General features: G+C 43.2%; 1 protein-coding gene across 3 annotated transcripts; it reads left to right on the forward strand.

Moving 5' to 3' along the window:
• Positions 1-229: 229 nt before the first annotated feature.
• Positions 230-12,341, forward strand: LOC102413819 (zinc finger protein 75D). 3 transcript variants are annotated; one of them, XM_025276534.2, is made up of 6 exons: positions 230-510; positions 2,500-3,023; positions 4,205-4,394; positions 5,087-5,178; positions 5,508-5,634; positions 11,414-12,341. In XM_025276534.2, the coding sequence occupies exons 2-6, from the start codon at positions 2,577-2,579 to the stop codon at positions 12,121-12,123; spliced, it is 1,566 nt and encodes a 521-aa protein (XP_025132319.1). In that variant the 5' UTR covers positions 230-510; positions 2,500-2,576; the 3' UTR covers positions 12,124-12,341. The 3 variants fall into 3 exon arrangements, with proteins under 3 accessions (XP_025132319.1, XP_025132320.1, XP_025132318.1); XM_025276533.3 differs by lacking the exon at positions 230-510 and adding an exon at positions 1,702-2,208; XM_025276535.2 differs by lacking the exon at positions 2,500-3,023.
• The last annotated feature ends 8,686 nt before the right edge of the window (positions 12,342-21,027 follow it).

The following is a 21,027-nucleotide window of genomic DNA, read 5'->3' on the forward strand; positions in this document are numbered from 1 at the left end:
GCAAGACACGCGGCAAGTCGGGGGGATCTGAGATCGGGGACGCTCGCAGAAGACAGCCTCCTTCGCGGCGCCGCTAGGACTCCCGTGAGCCCGAGACACGCTGACCTGAACTGTCTGCATCCGGGGCTGAACCCAGGATGGGGCGGACCTGCGGGACACTTCCGGACTCGCGCGGGCGCGAATACACAGCTCTGGGGAGGGTGGTGATGGGCGTGGATATCACGCAGCCACCGGAAGCCATCCTTTCTTTTCCGGTCGGCGCCCGGCCCACAGCACGAGACCCCGAAATGGCGAGCCGGGGTACGGTCTCGAGGCGCTAGAGGGGTCGCGCCGGGGACGGAACTTCCAAGGTCCGCGCGCGCCCGGGGCCTCGCGCCTTCCCGGCACCGCCCCCGGGGGCGCGGGAACCCGGACCTGCCTTCCTCCTCGCGACGGCGTGAGGTGTGGTGACATCATAGCCGAGCCCAGGAAGAGGGAAGTGGCGTCCACGGAAGCCAGAGCTGGGTGGAGGTAATCGAGAAGCTGATTTTCCTTCGGGGTTTGGTCAGGAGAGCCTCGAGAAACAACGAGCCATACCCTTAGAGATACCTCAGGAGCCAGCGCGGGTGGCGGGAAGGCCGGACGGAAGTTAGCCGGGGCGGGCGGCCTTTTCGTTTGCGCTGTGGCTGCTTTGCGCTGTGGCTGCTTTGCCGGGCGGCGGGTGGGTCTGAGACCCGGCGATACCTGTTCTCGAGGAGGCCGGTCCTCAGGCAGGCACTTATAGTCATATCTAACCTGCGGAAGCAACCTTTGGTACACCGTGTGGAAACCAAACCCAGGGTTGCTGCTGAAGTAGACTCGGAGGCTGCTGGTGTGTTGAGAGCTTTTGGTACTTTGGACCCAGAAGGTGTAGGTGGGCCATAGAGCGGTAAGGCCTACCAGTGCACCCAGCGAAACCTGCCCGTTTCTGCTGGCTTACGAGCATATTACTGGTGAATTTGAAAGTCGCGCAGTGGTGTCCAACTCTTTTCGAATACAGTCCATGAAATTCTCCAGTCAGAATACTGGAGTGGGTAGCGTTTCCCGTCTCCAGGGGATCTTCCCAACCCCGGGTCGAACCTAGGTCTGCCACATTGTGGGCGGATTCTTTACCACCTGAGCCACAAGGGAAGTCGAAGAATATTGGAGTGGGTAGCCTATCCCTTCTCCAGCAGATCTTCCCGGCCTAGGAATCGAACTGGGGTCTCCTGCATTGCAAGCGGATTCTTAACTAACTGAGCTAGCAGGGAAGCTCCAAGAAAGAGGTCATTTCAGCCTCCAAGACATTAGTTTCTGCTGACAGAGAAATGCAGGAAGTGTCCGTGTACCTCTCGAGCCATTTCTTTGAACACCTGTGGCTTCCTTGAAAGAGCTTTGTTGTTGTTTCTCTTGGGTCCCCTCTGAGAAAATCGGACTCTCAAGGCCATCGTCAGCCTTGCTTAAAGATCTCTATGACCCTGAGGAAATGTCAAGTCAAGACAAGGGTTACCTTTTCTAGGACTTTTCTTGTTTCCGAAAAACCTTAATTGTCACTGTTCCTCCGTTTGTTTTTTTTTTTTAAAGAGTGTGACGTTTGGATATCTTGTAAACAAAGCCAGCTGTCAGTTTTTCTAGTAAAGTGAGGAGAAATTTTCATACATATGTAGGAAGGGGCTGCTGCTGCTAAGTCACTTCAGTCGTGTCTGACTCTGTGCGACCCCATAGACAGCAGCCCGCCAGGCTCCCTCCTCCCTGGGATTCTCCAGGCAAGAGTACTGGAGTGGGGTGCCATTGCCTTCTCTGAGAAAGGGGCACCGTGACATTCATAAGTGTTCCCAGGAGGTGCCAAAGAAGCAGTGGTAATGCCATCTGATAGCTTAGTGGGGGAAACTTGCTGAAAGGAATAAGGTTACTTTTTCTCTAATTTTTTTCTGATCTGGGTGTCTCAGTTTCCCTTCCAGTATTAACATGATGGAAAAGAGAATGTAGATGTTCCATGAAGCAAAGGAATCAGTCTGCATAAGAAGATGAAGGGACAGAGCAGTTGTCCCTCATCTCACTGAGCATAAGAAACTGGAATGATCTATTAAAATGTAGAGAAAGTCAAATACCCCCATTTATAAAAGTCAAATACCCACCTTTATAAAGGTGGGACAGGAAGTGCACAGATTATGTATTGGATAACATCAAAGCTTCTTTTAGCAAATGCATGTAAGTTTTTTCATCCCTCAACCTTAAAGAAAAAGTGATGAACTAACATTTGTCTTTCCAGAGTTGTATATTTGTTTCAAAGCTGGGTAACAGAGGAAAGGTTGAAAACATGTCCTGAGTCTTGAGCCTTCTCGAGTGGCAGTTAATTTTAAAGAGGAGGCAGAACGGTTACTTTCTGTTCCTCCTTTTCTGATAACTTTCTGTTCTTCTTCTCTGATAACTATAAGTAGTAAATGTGCGTCATGTGGCTTTCTTCTTGATGTGTACTTTTTTTTTCCTCCCCTCTCTCAGTGCCCTTGGGGAGAAGATCCACTCATTGGTTTTGTACCAAACCTGACAAGGCCTCAGTTATCAGGTGGCCCAGGAGGATGTCACAAGTAGGAGAAAAGCTGTTCCCAGAGCAAATAATGATGAGCCCTGTGAAGGCGCATGCATGCTTGTACCCACATGTGGAGGTTTTACAGGGGACTAAGAGGTCTGTGAAAGAGAGTTCCAATAAGAGTAAGAAATCCAGCCCACAGATGGGCAGTCTTAATCCTGAGAGTGCTCGCCAGCACTTCCGGAGCTTCTGTTATCATGACGCACCTGGACCGTATGAGGCCGTCAGCCAACTGCAGGAATTATGCTCTCAGTGGCTGAGGCCAGAGATCCACTCAAAAGAGCAAATCTTGGAATTGCTGGTGCTGGAGCAGTTCCTGGACGTTCTGCCCAGTCATATCCAGAACTGGGTGCAGAAGTATCATCCACAGAACGTCAAAGAGGCTGTGGCCCTGGTAGACCGCTTTCAGAGAGAATCTGGTGGAATAAGCAATGAGGTGAGCAGAAAGATTCCTTACATGTACACTGTGAAAGAGGGTGAGAGTGGGGTCAATAATTGGAGAATGAGATGGATTAAGTCCCTCTTCTGTTGTTCCTTTAGAATAACTAAGTGCAATCTGAAATCACAGGCTTGCAGTGACAGCTTCCAGGTTTGGGAGTTCCTGAGAGTCTTTTCCTGGCCTTAGAAAAAGAAATGCGTTTTGCCCTCTTTAGGGCCAGGGTGAAGTGAAGGTGGTGGGCCTGGCCTAGCATGGCCAGGGAGACAGGACTTAGCAGCCAAGAAATAAAAGGCAAGAAAATGCTAGGAAGGGAGGAAAAAAACCTCCGAATGCAGGGTTTTAAAGGTCAAAGGCAGGAGAGGGTAGCAGCCAAAGTGTAAATCAAACCTTTCTGGGGAGACTGCAAAGAAAGAGAAGAAATGGAAAGAGAAAAGGCAAACAAGGATCAGAAAGAAGAAAAAGGCTAACAGTAAAATGGAGAAAATCTGAATGCTGAGGGGTGGTGCTCTCTGGGCTGGGAACACACATCTCAGGGCCAGGAGAAAAGCATCTCCGTGGCCTGCCTTCATGCTTTGGCTTGGCCTTGCTGGTGAGTGGGTAACCAGGCCTGCCCTGGGGAGATGGCAGCGTACTTCTCCTTGAGAGCCCCGCCTTGAGGAGCACAAGTGTCTTATACACCTGAAGTGTATGGCGGAAAGTTGAATCCAGCTCTTCCCCCATTTTTTCCTCCGCTGCATCCCCTTTCTCCATGAAATTGTTCCCTGGACGTGGGAGGATTGGAAAATCCAACTGACAGAAAACCCTCTTTTATTCATTTTCTTATTCTTTAGAGGAAACTAGAAAATAAAAGTCCACTAAATCAAGGATCCAAGTCTAGAAAGCAAGAGATTGGAGGCAGTGAGAGAACAGGCAGCCTGCCCCTACCCTGCTCGTAGCCTGAGCTATGGCTGTCCAAGGAGCTGTGGAGGCAAGCAACAGTCATAGCTTCTCTCATTTTAATCTGATTTTCCCAGATCATGTGTACAGTTCCTTGTGAGAGAATCATGGCGCAATATATCTCTTCATTTTTAAAAATTTCCTTACACACTCCCCAAACCTGGACTCTACTCTTGTTTGTTCTTCCATCACCACCCCAAAACCAAAAGCTCTTTTCTAATGAGGATGGGGGTTATTTGTAGGTCACAGCCCATGAACTGGGAAATGACACAGCGCTCTTGGGAGGAACAGAAGTGGCCCCAGGCTTTAAGTGGAAGCCAGCAGAGCCCCAACCAATGGGTGTGTTCCAGGAAGAATGTTCGAATATATACCAGGTACTGCAGGAGCCGGGCTGGAATACTCAGAAAGAAAGCCAGCCTGTGGATGAAGGAGGTGAGGAGTTTCATCATAATTATCTTCTCCTGGGAGCTGTGATAGTAATTGGTTCAGGGAGCATTCCGTGGGAATTTTCCAGGTGCCCAGTCATGCTTTCAGTTAGGATGTCTTTCTAGTGGGAGTACAGTAGTAGGTCAGTGGTGAGTGAAGGTGAAGGCCATTCTGGGGTACAGAAGCATCCAAACCACAGAACCCTGGTATTCACAATGTGGCCCTTTCTCTATGGAAATTTGAGAGGGGAGAAGAAGGTAGAGCAGGGACGAGGTGGGGGGTCATCTCACCGTTAGAAGTTAGAGGAGAAATTGGGATCAGAAATGGGCTGTCAGTGGCAGAGTGGGAAGAGAATTGTACACCAGGAAAAAAGTGATAAATCGCCCATGTTTCCCACCAAGGTTTTAGTTTTCAAACACCTCTAATGCTTGCCTAGCTCAGTGAACATTTTCTTTAATGAGAGGAAAAGCAGGGGATTTCCTTTCATTTAATGAAAACTGGGAACCAGTTCTATGGAGTGGTGGCTTTTTGGTTCTAGTTTATAAGGAGAAGGCCACTTCGGGTGCACATGTGTGAGCTCACGTGTGCACACACACACGTGAAGGTGAGCCGTCTTTACTGACGGAGTCCTAAACTGTAGAAGTTGGTTTGGGGTATTCATAAACAGAAATTTTTTTTTTCTTTCTTCTTCCCCACAGCTGTGCCTGCTGAAGAGAGTCCAACCTTTTCTAAACAGAAAAGCACCCCAAGCTGGAACATGATATCTGAGCTCACCTTGCCTGAGTCCCTGGTGAGCTGTACTTTACAAGCGTTTTCAGACAGCCTGAATGTGGCCTTGTCTCATTTTCTCTGCTGCGCATGATCCTGCCTTACACAGCAGATGCTCTGAGGCACATTAGCCCCGGGTGTTCCCTAGGCAACTAGAATTGGCGCTGTGGGATTGGGCACCTCCCAAGCTGTGTCCTGATCTCTTGGGCACCTTTTGTGTCATCTCACTCCTTTTCCCTTGAATCTTCTCTTAACTTTTTTGGTAACTGGCCTCCCATGTAATTCAGAAATGAGTGATAGGACGGCTTCTGTTGTAGCGAGTACTGAACTACAACTTCCTCTCTTCTCTAGAGTCCATTGACATTTGAAGATGTGGCCTTGTATTTTTCCAAGGAAGAATGGAAAATAATGACCCCTGATCAGAAGACCCTCTACCTTGATGTAATGCAGGATGTCTATGAGGATGTCGCCTCTGTAGGTAAAGAGTCTTCCTTTCCTTTGTACAGCAATTGAGCAATCTGTTACATCCTCAGTTCATGGAAAATGCACACCTGTGAGAGTGTCCCAGTGTCCTAGCAGTGGGTTGGTTCTCAGCTTGATGGTGTGAGGGAGAGGGAAGGCAGGTCCAGATCACCTGGAGAGCTTTTTACAGATACACATCTTTCTCCTAAGTAGACTGCGTGATCTATCATACTCTTGCCCTACCCTGCAAGCCCACTCTTGCCAGATCTTTTCCATGTCAGTAGAAAGCACAGTTTACCCAGTTGTTCAGGCCCCGAACCTCCAGTTATCCTTTTTTCCAGTCCTTTTGTTATACCCTACCCCCCAGCCAATCAGGGAGCAAGTACTCTTAACTCTGTCTTCAAAATAGGTCCTGAATACAACCATGTCTCAACCTCTTCTGCTCTTAACCATCCTGGTCTCCGCCGCCTCATCTCTAACCAGGTCTGCTGGAATACCACAGGACTCCTGTCCCATGACGTTTCCATGTGTCCTTAGGGTTAGTTCCTAGCTTCCTCATGGCACATCCAGCCACAGCCACAGTAGAATATAAAGAAGATAGTGAGTTTAAGATTCCGCCCATTTAAATGTTTAGAATAAATAAAAGTATAGAGAGTTATTCACTTTTTCTGAAAATAGTCTGGAATTTAGATGGCAGTCCATGACCTCCAGGTTTTATTCTCAGAGCATTATCATTGCACCCTAAACTTAAAGTGACCTGTTTAGCACAAGGGCAAGAACCATAGACCCAACGTCCCTTTAGCACAAGGCCAAGAACCATAGACCCAACTCCCAAAGAGTTCGAGGACATTCTTGGAGAGTCTCTTTGAGGTAAATGTACATATAGGAAGAGTAGAAAATTCCTTAATAGGAGCCTTTATAAAGGCTTAACAATTTTAAGATTTTGTTCCTATATATTTTTAAAAATTAACCTCTTTATTGACTTATTTGTAGATTCACATGCATATTTAAAATGTAATACAAAGAACCCATATACACTTTACCCATTTTTCCCTCAGTGATAACTTTTGCAAATGTATATGATGTCACAACCAGGATAATAAAATGGGTACAGTCCACTGACCTTTTTCATAGTTCCATTTTTCCTTGTATTCATTTGTGGGTGTGTATGTATTTAGTTATATAAGGTTTGATCACATGTGGAGGTTTGTATATTCACCACCCCAATCAAGATCCATTACCACAAGGATCCTTCCTGTTGCCCTTTTATCCATATAACAACACACCCTTCCCTCCCACACCCTACCTCGTCACCAACCTGTGCCAACCACTGATCTGCTTACAGTTTTTAAAAATTTTGTCATTTCAAAAATACAGCTTTGGGAGATTAACTTTTCTCCTTCACAATAATTCCCTGGAAATTCATCTGAGTTACTGTGTGTATCAGTAGTTCATTCATTTTTACTGCCGAGAAGTGTTCCGTAATATTGATAAACCATTGAAAGGTATTTTTGCTGTCCTCAGTCTTGGGCTATTGTGAATAAAACTGCCATGAACATTCCTGTACAGAATTTTGTGTAGAGATGGTAAGTTTTCGTTTCTCTGGGATAGAGAGTGAAAGAGTGAAATTGCCGTTTCATATGGTAATTAGATGTTTAATGCTAAACTGGTTTTGAGAGTGGCTGCATCATTCGACCTTCCTAGCCAGCAATGGATGTGATCATTTCTCCACATTCTTGCCATTGTTTAATAGTATTAACATTTTAAAATTTTTTTGGCTTTCTGTTAAGTATGTAATGTTATCTCATTGTGGCTTGGACTTGCATTTCGCTAATAGCTGATGATGATGTAGTTTTTCATGTGCTTATTTGCCATCTTTACATTATCTTCAGTGAAACGGCCTTTGCCATGGTTTTCATTAGGTTGTTTTTTAACTGTTGAAATTTGAGAGTTCTTTTATAGATTGTAGTGCTTTCTTGTGTATATGGTTTGCAAGTAGTTTCCCCAAGTCTGTATATTTTTCTTTTTATCCCCTTCCCATGGGTTTCCACAGAGTAAGTTTTTTATTTTGATGCCCAATTTTTCACTTTTCTTTTTACCGATTGTATTTTTGCTATCAGGGCAAGCCATAGATCCCTAAAATTTTCTATGTTTTTCCTACAAGTTTTTTAAGTTTGCATTTAAGTCTGTGATTCATATTGAGTAGATTCTATATAAGATACGAAATTCAGATTGAAGCGCATTTGTTTTTCTGCCTGTGTAGGTCCAGTTGCTTCAGCCTTGTTTATTGAAAAGGCTGGCCTTCCTCCATTGAATTGCTGTTGCACTTTGGTCAAAATCAGTTGGGCATACTCGTGTATCTGTTTTGTTCCATCGAGTTATGTGTCTCTCCCTCTGCCAATATTGCGCTGTCTTGATTACTGTAGCTATACAGTATAGAAAGCCCGAATCAAATAGAGGCTTTCTTCCCACTTTATTCTTTTGTCAAGATAAATTTTATTTTAAGCTATGCTAGGGCCTGTGCCTTTCCATGTAAAGTTTAGAATACGCTTATCTATAAGAAACTTTCTTGGAATTTTGCTAGAAATATCATTAAACTATATGTGAATTTGAGGAGGAATGATATCTTTACTGTGTTGATTTTTCCAAACAATGAACACAGTATGTTTTTCAAGTTTTCTTTGATTTCTTTCATCATTTAAAAAATGCTATCTACTTATCTATTTTGGCTACACTGGGTCTTTACTGTGGTGTGCAGGCTTCCCTAGTTACAGCTCCAGGGCTCTTGCTAGTTGCAGGGTGCTAGCTTCATTGCCCTGGGGCATGTGGGATTTTCGTTCCCCAACCAGGGATCAGACCTGAGTCCCCTGCATTGGAAGGTGGATTCTTAACCACTGGACCACCAGGGAAGTCCCATCACCAACTTTTTGATAGAGAAAAAAATTTATTTTATCTATGTTTTTGTTGGCGTATAGTTGTTCATCTACTTTTTATAATTTTCAGTGTGCAGATCCTCTACATGTTTGCCAAGTATATGCAGGAGCATTTAATTTTCATTGGCACAACTGTAAATGGTATTATTTTAAATTTTTGTTAAAACAAATGTTCAGTGTTTTTATATAGGTCTGCCTCTAATTTTATGTTTTCTTCTTTTATCCTGTGACCCTACTGAACTTGCTTATGAGTTCTAAGAAGGTTTATTTTTTTTTTGTAAAGTTCTTGGGGTTTTTATACATAGTCACATGATCTACAGTGCTTTTTATTTATTTTTTTATTGTTATTTTAAATTTCTGTTAAAACAAATGTTCACTGTTTTTATATAGGTGTGCCTCTAATTTTATGTTTTCTTCTTTTATCCTGTGACCCTACTGAACTTGCTTATTAGTTCTAAGAAGGTTTTTTTTGGTAAATTTCTTGGGGTTTTTATACATAGTCACATGATCTACAGTGATTTTTATTTCTTTATTTGTTGCCTTGTTGCAGTAGGTCCAACTTCTGGTACAATGTTGAATAAGAATGGTGAGAGCAAACATCCTTGCCTTCTTCTCAATTTTATCATGGAAACATTATGTCTTTCACTTTTACATGTAATGTTAGTGCAGGGTTTTTATTGATACTTTATCAAGTTGATAAATTCCTAACTTTACTAGGGTTTTATTTATTTATTTTTGGCTATGCTGCATTCGGGATCTTTTTAGTTGAAGTGTGTGAACTCTTAGTTGTGGCGTACAAATTCTTAGTTGCGTCCTTTTGGTATCTAGTTCCTTGACCAGGAATTGAACCTGGGCCCCTTGTATTGGGAATGTGGAATCTTAGCCACTGGTCCACCAGGGAAGTCCCTCTTGAGTTTTTTTTATCGTTAATGGATGTAGGGTTTGTCAAATACTTTTCTGTGTCAGTTAATGGGATTATGATCTTTCAAAGCTGGTTGATATATGGTGGGTTATGTTGATTGATTTCAAATATGGAAATCCTACTTGATCACGGTATATAATGCTTACATATTGTTACATTCAGCTTGCCAATATTTTGTTGAGGATTTTCGTGTTGAAGTTCATGGGAGATGTTAGTCTGTAGTTTTCCTTCTGAGTACTGTCTTTGTGTGATTTTGTTATCAGGGTAATTACAGGCCTTATGAAATGATTTGGGTAATAGTTCTTCTTTTCTGGAAAAGATGATATAAAAGTGGTGTTAATTGTACAGATATTTTGTAGAACGCTCCAGTAACACTATATGAATCTGGAGATGTCTGTTTTGGCAGCTTTTTAATTATGAATTCAAGTTTTAATTTTCAGAGTGCTGTTCAGATTATCTATTTCACACTGGTTGAATTCTGGTAGTTTGTAGATTTTGAGAAATTTACCCATTTTCCCCTTACTTTTAACATTTGTGAACATAAGTTGGTGATAGTATTCCCTTATTATCTCTTTAATTGCTGCAGAATGTGTAGTGATAGACCCAGTTCCTTCCTGATATGGATGGTTTGCATCTTCTTTCATTTTTGTCTAAGTTAATACAGGTTTATCAGTTCTATTAATTTTTTGAGGAGCACGTTTTTTGTTTAATTTCTGCTGTGATCTTTATTATTCCTTCAATTTTTATTTTCCTTTTTTTCTAGTTTCTTGAGGTAGAAACTTAGATTATTTATTTGAGAGCTTTCCTCTTTTCTGTTGTGTGCCTTTAGGGCTATACATTTTCCTCTGAGCATTCCTATAGCTGCATTCCATATATTTTGATTATATTATATAATTTCATTTTCATTTAAGTATGTATTTTTAAATTTCCCTTGAGACTTTCTCTTTGAATCATGGATTATTTAGAAGTACATTTCCATTTGTTCCCATATATTTAAAATTTTTCTGTTGTCTTTCTGGTTTTGATTACCAATCTGATTCCATTTTTGTCAGATTGCCTTTTCTCACTCAAGTTGTGGTTTTTTTGTTTTTGGGTTTTTTTTTGGTTCTAGGTGTGCTGTGTGATTTATTTTTTTGTATCCTGATCATTTTGTCTATTATGTTAGGAGAGTCTGAGTCCTATTTAAATATTTTAATGGGCAGTCACTCTGTTTTAGTTTAGCATGTAAGTTCTTTTCTACTTTGTGGAATATGTGTCTAGTGACAACTTAATTTTCAGAGCCTTTATGGTACTATTTTGGTCTCCTTGATTTATGTGGTACTGCTGGGATTCCCATGTGCTCCTGTTCATGCTGCCAGAGAGTGAGGAATGAGGAAGATCTTTACTTAGGCTAGAGTGTCTCTCAGTGGGAATCTCTGACCCGTAGGGATGAAGAGGCTTCCTGGGGCCGGCTGCTAGTGGCTGGTTAGCTAGGTCCATCTTGCTAGTTCTGCATGACAAATCTGATGTCTCCGATTGGAGTTCTGATGTTGTCAGACGGTTTCCCGTTTCCGATTGTGGATGGAGTGAGCCTATTCAGGTAGCCTTCTGTTGCTCAGTTGAGATTTGGAAAACACGAGATCTGGGTTGCCTACATTTTTGGATGTGGGGATGTAAGATACCTACTGTGTTACTCTTCTAGTCCTGGAATCCCAAACCATTTTGCTCTTACCACTTTATAGAATTCTCTGTTCATTGTATCTTGCATTCTTGAATGGATTTGTAGTTGTGCCCAGAAAGGAAGACCAGGGAAAAATGGGTCTGTGCCATTTTGTCCAGATTGGACCAAAAATCCCTTGTTCCTGTATTTTTAAAAAGCTGTCAGCATTGATTTTTCTTCCATGCCTACAGTTTTCTTGTTCTGGGAAACAGATGGCTGATTCTTCTGTTTATTCCAACAGGGTTAAACCTCAAAAATGACACTGGAAATGACCCACCTGTATCTCTTCCTACATTAGAGATACAACCATCAGGATGCGAAGTATTAAGAAAGGCCACCATGAAAGATGCTGAGACAACGATGGGCGATGTAAATCATGGTGGTACATGCAGGGTATGGAAACGACCTCGTGCTTTTCCAGGAAGGAAAAGAAAGAAACTTAGAACTTGTAAACAAGAGCTTCCAAAACCTGTTGATGTTCATGGGAAAGGCTGTGAGGGAGAGAAACCTTTTAAATGTCAGGAATGTGGAAAAAGCTTCAGAGTTAGCTCTGACCTTATTAAACATCAGAGGGTTCATACCGAAGAGAGACCCTATAAATGTGAACAATGTGATAAGCAGTTTAGATGGAGTTCAGATCTTAATAAGCACTTAATGGCACACCAAGGAATTAAACCATATAGATGCTCATGGTGTGGAAAAAGCTTTAGTCATAACACAAATCTACACACACACCTAAGAATTCACACTGGAGAGAAGCCCTTTAAATGTTATGAATGTGGGAAAAGATTCATTCAGAACTCCCACCTTATTAAACACCAGAGAACCCACACAGGTGAGCAGCCTTATACCTGTAGCATATGCAACAGAAATTTTAGCAGGCGTTCAAGCCTTCTTAGACACCAGAAAGTCCACAAGAGAAGGGAATCATGTCCAGTGTCTCCAGTCTGAAGAAAGTCACCATTTAGAGCTAGATCCTGGATGTGATGAGAGTGCATAATGTTGAGATGGCCAGTAACAGTGTTTTTAGAAGGGGCACATGGAATGTTTCACAAAAAGGAATCTAAACTCTCTGTTTTATGCTTGTATCTTTTAGCTTTGTATTTTCAGTGCCTACCAGCAATACCTGGAAAATTCTTTATAAATAAAAGAGTGGAATCATTCTTGTATATCTGAAGTTACCTGTTTGTATCTGTCTGGTTACTCAGCCTCCCCATCCTCCATGATCTAAATTCTTCAGGTATCAGGTACTCAGTAAATATATGATGGTGAGGAATCCTACTCCTATTCTTTCTCAGGAGAGATGGATCATAAGAGTATACAGTTTCTCTGAAGGGAGCTCAGAATGAATTACTAAGTTTGAGGCAGTATCTGTGGCTATCGTCCTATCTACATGAACAACCTAAGCCCAGGGTTCAGAGAACTGTATCCTGAAACAGGAAGAGAAGTTTCAGTGTTTGCCCTGGGAGAAGTACCCCCATTCTAGTTGCCTCTCCCCTGAGCACCCACTACTGCAGTGTTTTCTTTCAAGGAATTCTAGCATTAAGCAAAGGCCTAGGGGCCTTGGAAGCACTTGATACCTTTCTTCCTGCTGAGCCTTCGACACTTAGGTATTTAGACTGAAATGATGAAGGAGGCAGCCTGGGCTCTCATCCGAGTACTTACCTCTGTAGAAGGCATAGGGCATGTGAGTGGCTTTTTTTTTTTTTTTAACTTTCATTATATGGACTAGAAGACTTTCGCGTTGATGCCACCCTGCTCCAGGACCTAACAGGAGGCCAATTTGTATGGCTGTTCAGGCATTGCTTCATACGTATGGATGCTTTGCAGGAAGATCTGGAGATTTTGCAAACTGATTTATTCAGAATGGAAAGGAGAGCCCTGTGGCCTCATGGTCTTGTAGACTCAGTGAACGTTGGATGCTAGGAGGGGATGTCCAGTCAGCAGGGTAAGTCCTGTGACTTAAAAGCGATGGCTCACTGAAAGCCAGGTCAGACAGAAACTGGTTTGTTCATGTTGGGATTTTAGTTCCCAGACCAGGGATCAAACCTGTGCCCCCTGCAGTAGAAGCATGGAGTCCTAACCACTGGACAGCCAGGAGAATCCATGTGTAGCATTTAGAAAGAAGAGATGGACTCAAAAATTGAAGGAAGTACTGTGCAGTTGGAGCCAGTAGTTATTGCCCATTCACCAAAGTTCCTGAGAACAGGTTGGCAAAAGGGTACTCCATCTTCCCAAAGCTGCTGTCCCCACTCACAACACTTGTAGCTTCAGAGTTCTACTGCAGGTTCTCGTCTATACTGACATTCCCAGGAGAGGTTAAAAACAGGAAACATGGGTCTTCTTTTAGAGATTTTTTTAATTGGAGGAAAATTGCTTTACAATGTTATATTGGTTTCAGCTGTACAACAATGCAAATCAACCATAAGTATACATATTTCACCTCCCTCTTGAGCCTCCCTCCCCTCCCCAATCCCTCTAGGTCATCACAGAGCACCTGCCTGTGATGCTATACAGCATCACGGATGCTATACAGAAGTTGCTATACAGCAACTTCTCACCTGCTACAGAGATGGTTTGTTTTTTTTTTAAGGCATAAATGGCAGGAAGACCTTTGAGATGTAAATAGAAACAGGAAACGGATTGGGAATGCCTGGTTCCAAGTTCAGATACTCCACTGCTCCAGGAAGAAAGGACATTCTTGTAGTGGAACAGAATGTAGAAGTTGGGTCTCCTGGCTGACTCATTAGTACCTATTCTTCCCTTTCAACCCTCTGCCATGGCCTCGTAGGGCCCCCTTCCCCATGCATCTTGACCACTCATATCAGCCCTCACCATCTCAGAAGTGGGCACTAAGGGAAGAAATGGCAGGATGAAATGAAGGAGACAGATTCTGCTTCATACTCGCTAGCCACCTCCCCGGCATGTGGCTAAAGAGGCGAGAACTCCGATGCTTTTCTGAGGACAACGGAGAAATCATACAAAATCCAGGGGACTGGAGATGCAGGCTGGATGTTCATTCAGGGGACAAAATGGAGAGGCCACTTAAGATCCCACAGGCAGAGATGACACTGAAGAGACGAAAGATGACCAGAGCCAGGGGTGAGGGCTGTGGGCTCCTCTCTTCCCACCGCTGTGCTCCGACTCACAGCAAGTGAGGGATATCAGGGAAAAGATGGGCTGAGAATGGAGCCAGGAGAGCAGCAGGCAGTGGTCTTTTGCCCTCCAATCTCTGTGATGCCTGAGGTTGGGAGTCAAGGGCTCAGGGAGCAGAGTACCACTGCCCACTGTGACCAAGGTACCACCACCTGTCCTCATGTGCAGGCCAGTTCATGCAAGACATGTCTCTTCAACTTCTGCCCAGAAAACAGTGACGTGGCTGCTACCAAAGAGCCTGTGGGGCGTCCTTTCCAGCCCTTCTCCCATCCCAGCAGCCTCTTCCTCCATCACTGCCTTGCTCCCTTGGCCATGGCCACGCCTGCTTCAGCCACCACCAATTGTGAGTGTAAACTGTCCCTCTGTCCCCAGGGGAATGGGCACAGTGACTGAGAATGGGCAGGGAGAGAAGAAAAATGAAATTATGGTCTTGTCGTTGTCAGATTCAACTGCTCTCTTTGCTACCTCTTCTCTCTAGTTTTTGAAAAACATGAGATGTTAGGTTGTTGGTCACCATGATGACCCTGTTGGGGTGGGATGGCGGGAAGCTATTCCTAATAGGGAGGGGATTCCCTACAAAACACTGTCCCAGGCTGGGTGGCCAGACGTAGTGGCTGTGAAGGCCGTCCATTCCTGTCACTGTCTTTGCCTTCTTCCCTCCCTCTGTGCCACCTGCTCCTTCCTACCATCATGGGCCAGGCGAGGGATGTAACTGTGGACAAAGTGAAGGGGAGGGAGGGCCATTCTCCTGAGGATCAACAGTCATGAGCACGTGAGGAGGAGTGGTAGTGAGCACCTGTCACCTCTTGATCTTCCAGACACCTGGGGGAAGGAGGGAGGGAGGAGGCCAGGCCAGCTCTGGGAAGCAATTCTGCTCCAGGGTTGGCATTTCAGGTGAAGTAGAGAGAAAGACAAAGAAGGAAATGGCAACCCACTCCAGTGTTCTTGCCTGGAGAATCCCAGGGACGAGGGAGCCTGGTGGGCTGCTGTCTGTGGGGTTGCACAGAGTCGGACACGACTGAAGTGACTTAGCAGCAGCAGCAGCAGAGAGAAAGAGCCAGGAAACGCCAAGAGAGGTTTCCCTCATCCATCCTTAGGCTCTGATGTGTGACCGGGGGTGACAAGAAAGAACTGACTCCAACCTCTGGGCTGCAGACACCTCAGAGGAACTTGAGTTTGGTGACAGATCTCATGGCTGAGAGTGTTCTCTTTTCAGGTAGTACCCATATATCTGCCATCCCCAGGCCTCCCTTGGGGAGGCCCTTAGCTTCCCTAATGGGTGTTATTGTGGGTTTCTTCTTAACCTTATGCCCCACTCACTGAAGTGTCAGCACCGTATTTTTTGGGCATTCCCCATGCTGGAGCCAGTGCAGGTTCTCACATAAAGTTGAGGTGGTACAGGCACAAGCTGTCTGCTCATTGTGTGTGTGTATGTGAAAAGTAAACCTAAAGGGAAACATCTAATCCCTTAGAAGACTGAAAAATAGCCATCTTAACTCTGTCTATTGTTTGCTTTTAAAGAATAGTTAGGGAGTTTTGGGTGGACGTGTATGCACTGCTGTATTTAAAATGGATAACCAACTGTAGAGCACAGGGAACTCTACTCAATGTTGTGTGGCAGCCTGGATGGCAGGGAAGTTTGGGGGAGAATAGATACATGTGTATACATATGGCTGAGTCCCTGGGCTATGCACCTGGAACTATACCCCAAAACAAGTTTAAAAAAGGCCTTTCTTAAAACAGGTAAGCAGGAATGTGAGCTGAGAGAAATGTAACAGCAGGGGGCAGTCTATGTGGCTCATATTCTGCTTTGTCCAGCCCTTACTCCCACAGATCCTGACAGCGGGTGAAACCTTTCTGAAAATTCACAAGGGAGAAAATTCTCAGGTCTTCAGGCTGGGTGGACACAGGCCTACCCAGGCCCAGGCTCCTAATGGTCTTTGTACAAAGACTCGCCCCTCCCTTGCCAAAGCCTTTCTGCCCATTGTGCTGGCCAGGGCCCCTCTGGGAGCTGGCATCCCCACGGGATAGATCAGCACGAAAACAATATATCTTCCCGTCAGTGGTCTTTGACAAGTCTGGGAAGCAAGGCTTCCTTATCTGTGGTCCATGGATGAGTTCAAAGGACTTTCAAAATTCTGAGTATGTGGGCATTTCTCTGAGAAGCTAGGTGGTAACTTTTGGGGGTTATTGAAAGTCTTTGTGACCCCTGAGCCTTTAGGCACAATTACTGCTGCAGTTACTTAAAGCTGTGTCCCTGACTCTTCAAGTCTTGTAGTGCATTAGGGCTGAAGGGCCCTTGGAAAAGCTAGGGAGACCAATCCCTGGTTTTACAGAATAGGCAACTGGAGCTTAAATGGTTTCCTTTCCAGGGTTTTGAGGCAGAGGGGGGATTGGAATAGAATCTCCCAAGACCCAAGCCTTGAGACTAAGGTCCCCCTCTCCACACATCACAGTACCTTCACCCTGGCAGTGGCATCTCAGGAAGTGTCATCACTTTCAAAAGGTGATCTCTTGGCTATCTCCCATGGGACTAGGAATTTGTTTTTAGCGATGGTCTGTTTTGTTGTAGCCACCCAGGTGGCTCAGTGGTAAAGAATCTGCCTGCCAATGCAGGAGACATAAGAGACACAGGTTCGATCCCTGGGTCAGGAAGATCCCCTGAAGCGGTGCATGGCAACCCACTCCAGTATTATTGCTTGGGAAATCCCATGGACAAAGAAGCCTGGTGGGATAAAACCCATGGGGTTGCAAAGACTCGGACACAGCTCAGTGACTAAACAGCAACAATATCCTTGCACAGGCAGGTCCAAAATCCTCTGATAAAGGAGAGCACTCTCCAGAAGTTGGGGGTGCTGCAGTTCCCTAGCCCCTGCCAGTCAGCAGAAGCCTGGGTGCTCGAGGCCCAGAGAGGCCTCTAAGAGATGCTGTCTGAGGAGCTACTTCTGATGAGTCCTTTAGTCCAACAGGCTTCAAACCAAGGTTCACTTATGCCTGGGGGGCACCCAAAGACTGCCCAAGGGAGACTGGAGCACAGATAGTTTTAAAGGAATCTATTTCTGGGGCCTCCTTGGTGGTCCAGTGGTCAAGACTCTGCACTCCTAATGCAGGGGGTGAGGATTCGATACCTGAATAGGGAACTAAGAGTTCACCTAGTGCGACCAAAAATAAATATATAAAAGAATCTATTTCCAAATCCTTAGTTTCATATCTTTTTCTTCCTAACACTGATCTGGGGAGACCCAAAGGACGGTATTCCGCTCCCACCTTCCCTTCTCCTCAAGCCTGCCACCACCCTCCCCTGCCCTGACCTCACCATGGCACCCCACCCCAGAGTCAAAAGTGTTTGAGGAGCCAAAGAAGCCTCTTTATTAGTGCTGTTGGAATCTTGGTGAAGAAATCATCACCTGCCCCAAGGTCATGAAGATATTTTCCCATGTTTTCATTTACAAGTTGAATTATTTTACTTTCTATATTTAGATCTATAATTCATCTGGAATTGATTTCTTAAACAAAATGTGGCATATCCATTCAATGGATAATTATCTAGCCAAAAAAAGAATGAAATATTGACACATGTATAATATGCTGCTGCTGCTGCTGCTAAGTCAGTTCAGTTGTGTCCGACTCTGTGCGACCCCAGAGACGGCAGCCCACCAGGCTCCTCTGTCCATGGGATTTTCCAGGCAAGAGTACTAGAGTGGGGTGCCATTGCCTTCTCCGATGTATAATATGAATGAACTTCAAAACCCAATATGCTAAATAAGTCAGGCACCAAAGGTCACATATGATTCCACTTACTTGAAATACCCAGTAGAGGTAAACCCATAGAGACAGAAAGCAGATAAATTTTCCAGAGGCTGAGGAGGCTGGAGTTTGGGTTGATGAGAGTGTTTTCAAAGTTGACAGATGTCATGGATGGACAGCATAGTGAATGTACTAAGTGCTACTAAACTGTAGCATTTTTTGAGGTCCACTTTTTGAGGTCCATCAGTGTTGTAGCATGTGTCAGTTCTTCATTTCTTTTTATAGCTGGATTAGATTCCATTGAATAGATAGGCATAGTTTGTATCCATTCTTTCACTGAAGGACATTAGGGGTATTTTGATCTTTTGGCTATTGTGAATAGTACCATATGAAGATTCATGTACACGTATTTGTTTGGATGCCTCTTTTCAAAATAGGGATTCCCTAGTGGCTCAGATGGTAAAGAATCAGCTTGCAATGAAGGAGACCTGGGTTTGATCCCTGGGTCTGGAAAACCCCTCGAGAAAGGAATGGCTACCCACTCCAATATTCTTGCCTGGAGAATCCCACAGACAGAGGAGGCTGGCAGGCTCCTCAAAATAATTGAAAATACCAATTCTTTTAGGTATATACCTAAGAATAGAATTTCTTGGCCACATGGTAGTTGTATGTTTAACTTTCTGAGCAAACTCCAAATGGTTTTCCACAGCATATGCACCATTTTATATTCTCACCATCCAAGTACAAGGGTTCCAATTTCTCCACGTCTTCACCAAGTCTTGTTAATGTCCATTTACTTTTCATTATAGCCATTCTAGTGGATGTGAGGTTGTACATATCATTGTGGTTTTGATTAGATTTCCCCAGTGACTAATAATTGAGCATCTTTTCATGTGCTTGTTGGCCATATGTATATATTCTTTGAAGAAATGTCTGTTTGAGCCCTTTGCCAATTTTTAATTGAGTTGTTTGTCTTTTTGCAGTTTGTTATTTATATATTCTGTTTATTATTTATATATTCTGTTATCTATTATTATATGTAATAGTTACTTTTATATATTCTATATATAATAAATAATAGTTATTTATATATTCTGGATGCTTGAACCTTATCCTATATGTCATTTGCAAATATTTTCTCCCATTCTGGGGAAATGCATCACTTTCTTGCACAAAAGTTTTTACTTTCATGAAGTCCTATTTTTTTCTTTAATTGCTTATAATTTTGGTGCTATATCTAAAAACCATTGTCAAACACAAGGTCATGAAGATTTGACCTATGTTTTCCTCAGAACTTTTATGTTTTAGCTCTAACATTTAGGTCTTTGATCCATTTCGAGTTAATTTTTGGTTGTATTGTAAGGTAGGGGTCCAACTTCAGACTTTTTCATGTGGATATACAATTGTCCCAACACTATTTTTTGAAGAGCCTACTTTTCCTCATCGAATGATTCTGACACCCTTGTCAAGAATCATTTGACAGTAGATGTATGGGCTTGTTTCTGAACTCTCAATTTTATTTCATTTGTCTATATGTCTGTCTTTATGCCAGTACCATACTGATTTGATTACTATAGCTTTATGACAAATTTTGAAAAAATCAGAAAGTGGGGGTCCTCCAATATTGTTCCTCCTTTTCCATGTTGTTTTGATTATTGGCATGTCTTGCAATTGCATAGGAATTTTAGGGTTGGCTTTTCTGTTTCTGCAAAAAGGGCTGTTGAAATTTTGATAGAGATCATATTGAGTTTATAGATTGCTTTGTGTAGTATTGTCATTCTATCAATAAATCTTTCAATCCATGAACACAAATAGTTTGCATAATCAAAGAAGGAATTACTTTGATGATTAAGGTCTGTTTAAAACTGCAGATTTTAAGTAGATAAACATCAGGTAGATCAGGGTGGGCCATATTCCAGGCCTTGTGAAATCCACTATAAGACCAAATGTAAAGAAGGCAGAGAAGAAAAAGGTAATAGGTAAGAAACTTCTAATTGCATATTAATTAATTGATCATATGTAATATTTACTATGCCTGGAAAGCATCTCCAAAAGGTGTATCCTGTAATGACTGAACGGTACTGATTTGGTTAGTGCTTTCCTTTGCAACAACATCTCTCCAATACGAAATAAGCTTGTTCTAAAATTTTAAGTTATAACTAATATTTTAAGAAATATTAGACTCGATTATACTTACCAAAGGAACACTAATATTTTCCTTTGTGTTAAATATGCATTTAGACTTTTACTTAAAAAGAAATTAATGTGATCAAACTGATTAATTCCAGTTATCACTGTTGGGTCACACCTAGTACCAATCAGTCTCTGAAACTTTTGCTTCTGTCTTCCCTTTCATTGCATGGTTGCTAGTCAATGTACTCAGTTGAATTTGGGGGCAGACCATTAGGAGGCTTCACAAAAGCTATAAAAGTTCCTTTCCTCAGGTGGCCCTGGCATTCTAGGAGCTCTGGGTCTGCATAATGGCTCATTCTGGTAACTGTGTGTGTGGATGATCCCAGGGCAAGGTACACTTATGTCCTTGTACATTTAACTTATAATTTGCACATGACTGTACACAACTGGCAGGAAATTACAGACACAGAGGGTCAGCATTTCCACATATTTTGGTGGGGCGGGGGTGGAAATTCAATCCACAACACCCTGTTTTAATTTGTATTGGACTGTATTAACTATTTTATGTGGGATTGAAGATTCAGGTTCTTCCATTTCATAGAGCCAATTGTGTCAAAGACTTTATTTTTCATTAAATCAGAGCATATTTTAGGGTAATGGGCTATGGGGGAATTTATGCAAGGCAACAGTTCTGATGGTTACAGTGAGGCATAGTTTTTGTCCTCTATTTTTGTGTTTGGTAACTCTCTCCTAAGAGTATAATAGGTTCCTTTTTAAAATTTAGTGAAGACCCCCAGGTATAACTGTGTTTCCTAAGCC

Source organism: Bubalus bubalis, chromosome X (genome assembly GCF_019923935.1).
Source record: "Bubalus bubalis isolate 160015118507 breed Murrah chromosome X, NDDB_SH_1, whole genome shotgun sequence".
In the NCBI taxonomy this organism is placed as follows: Eukaryota; Metazoa; Chordata; class Mammalia; order Artiodactyla; family Bovidae; genus Bubalus; species Bubalus bubalis.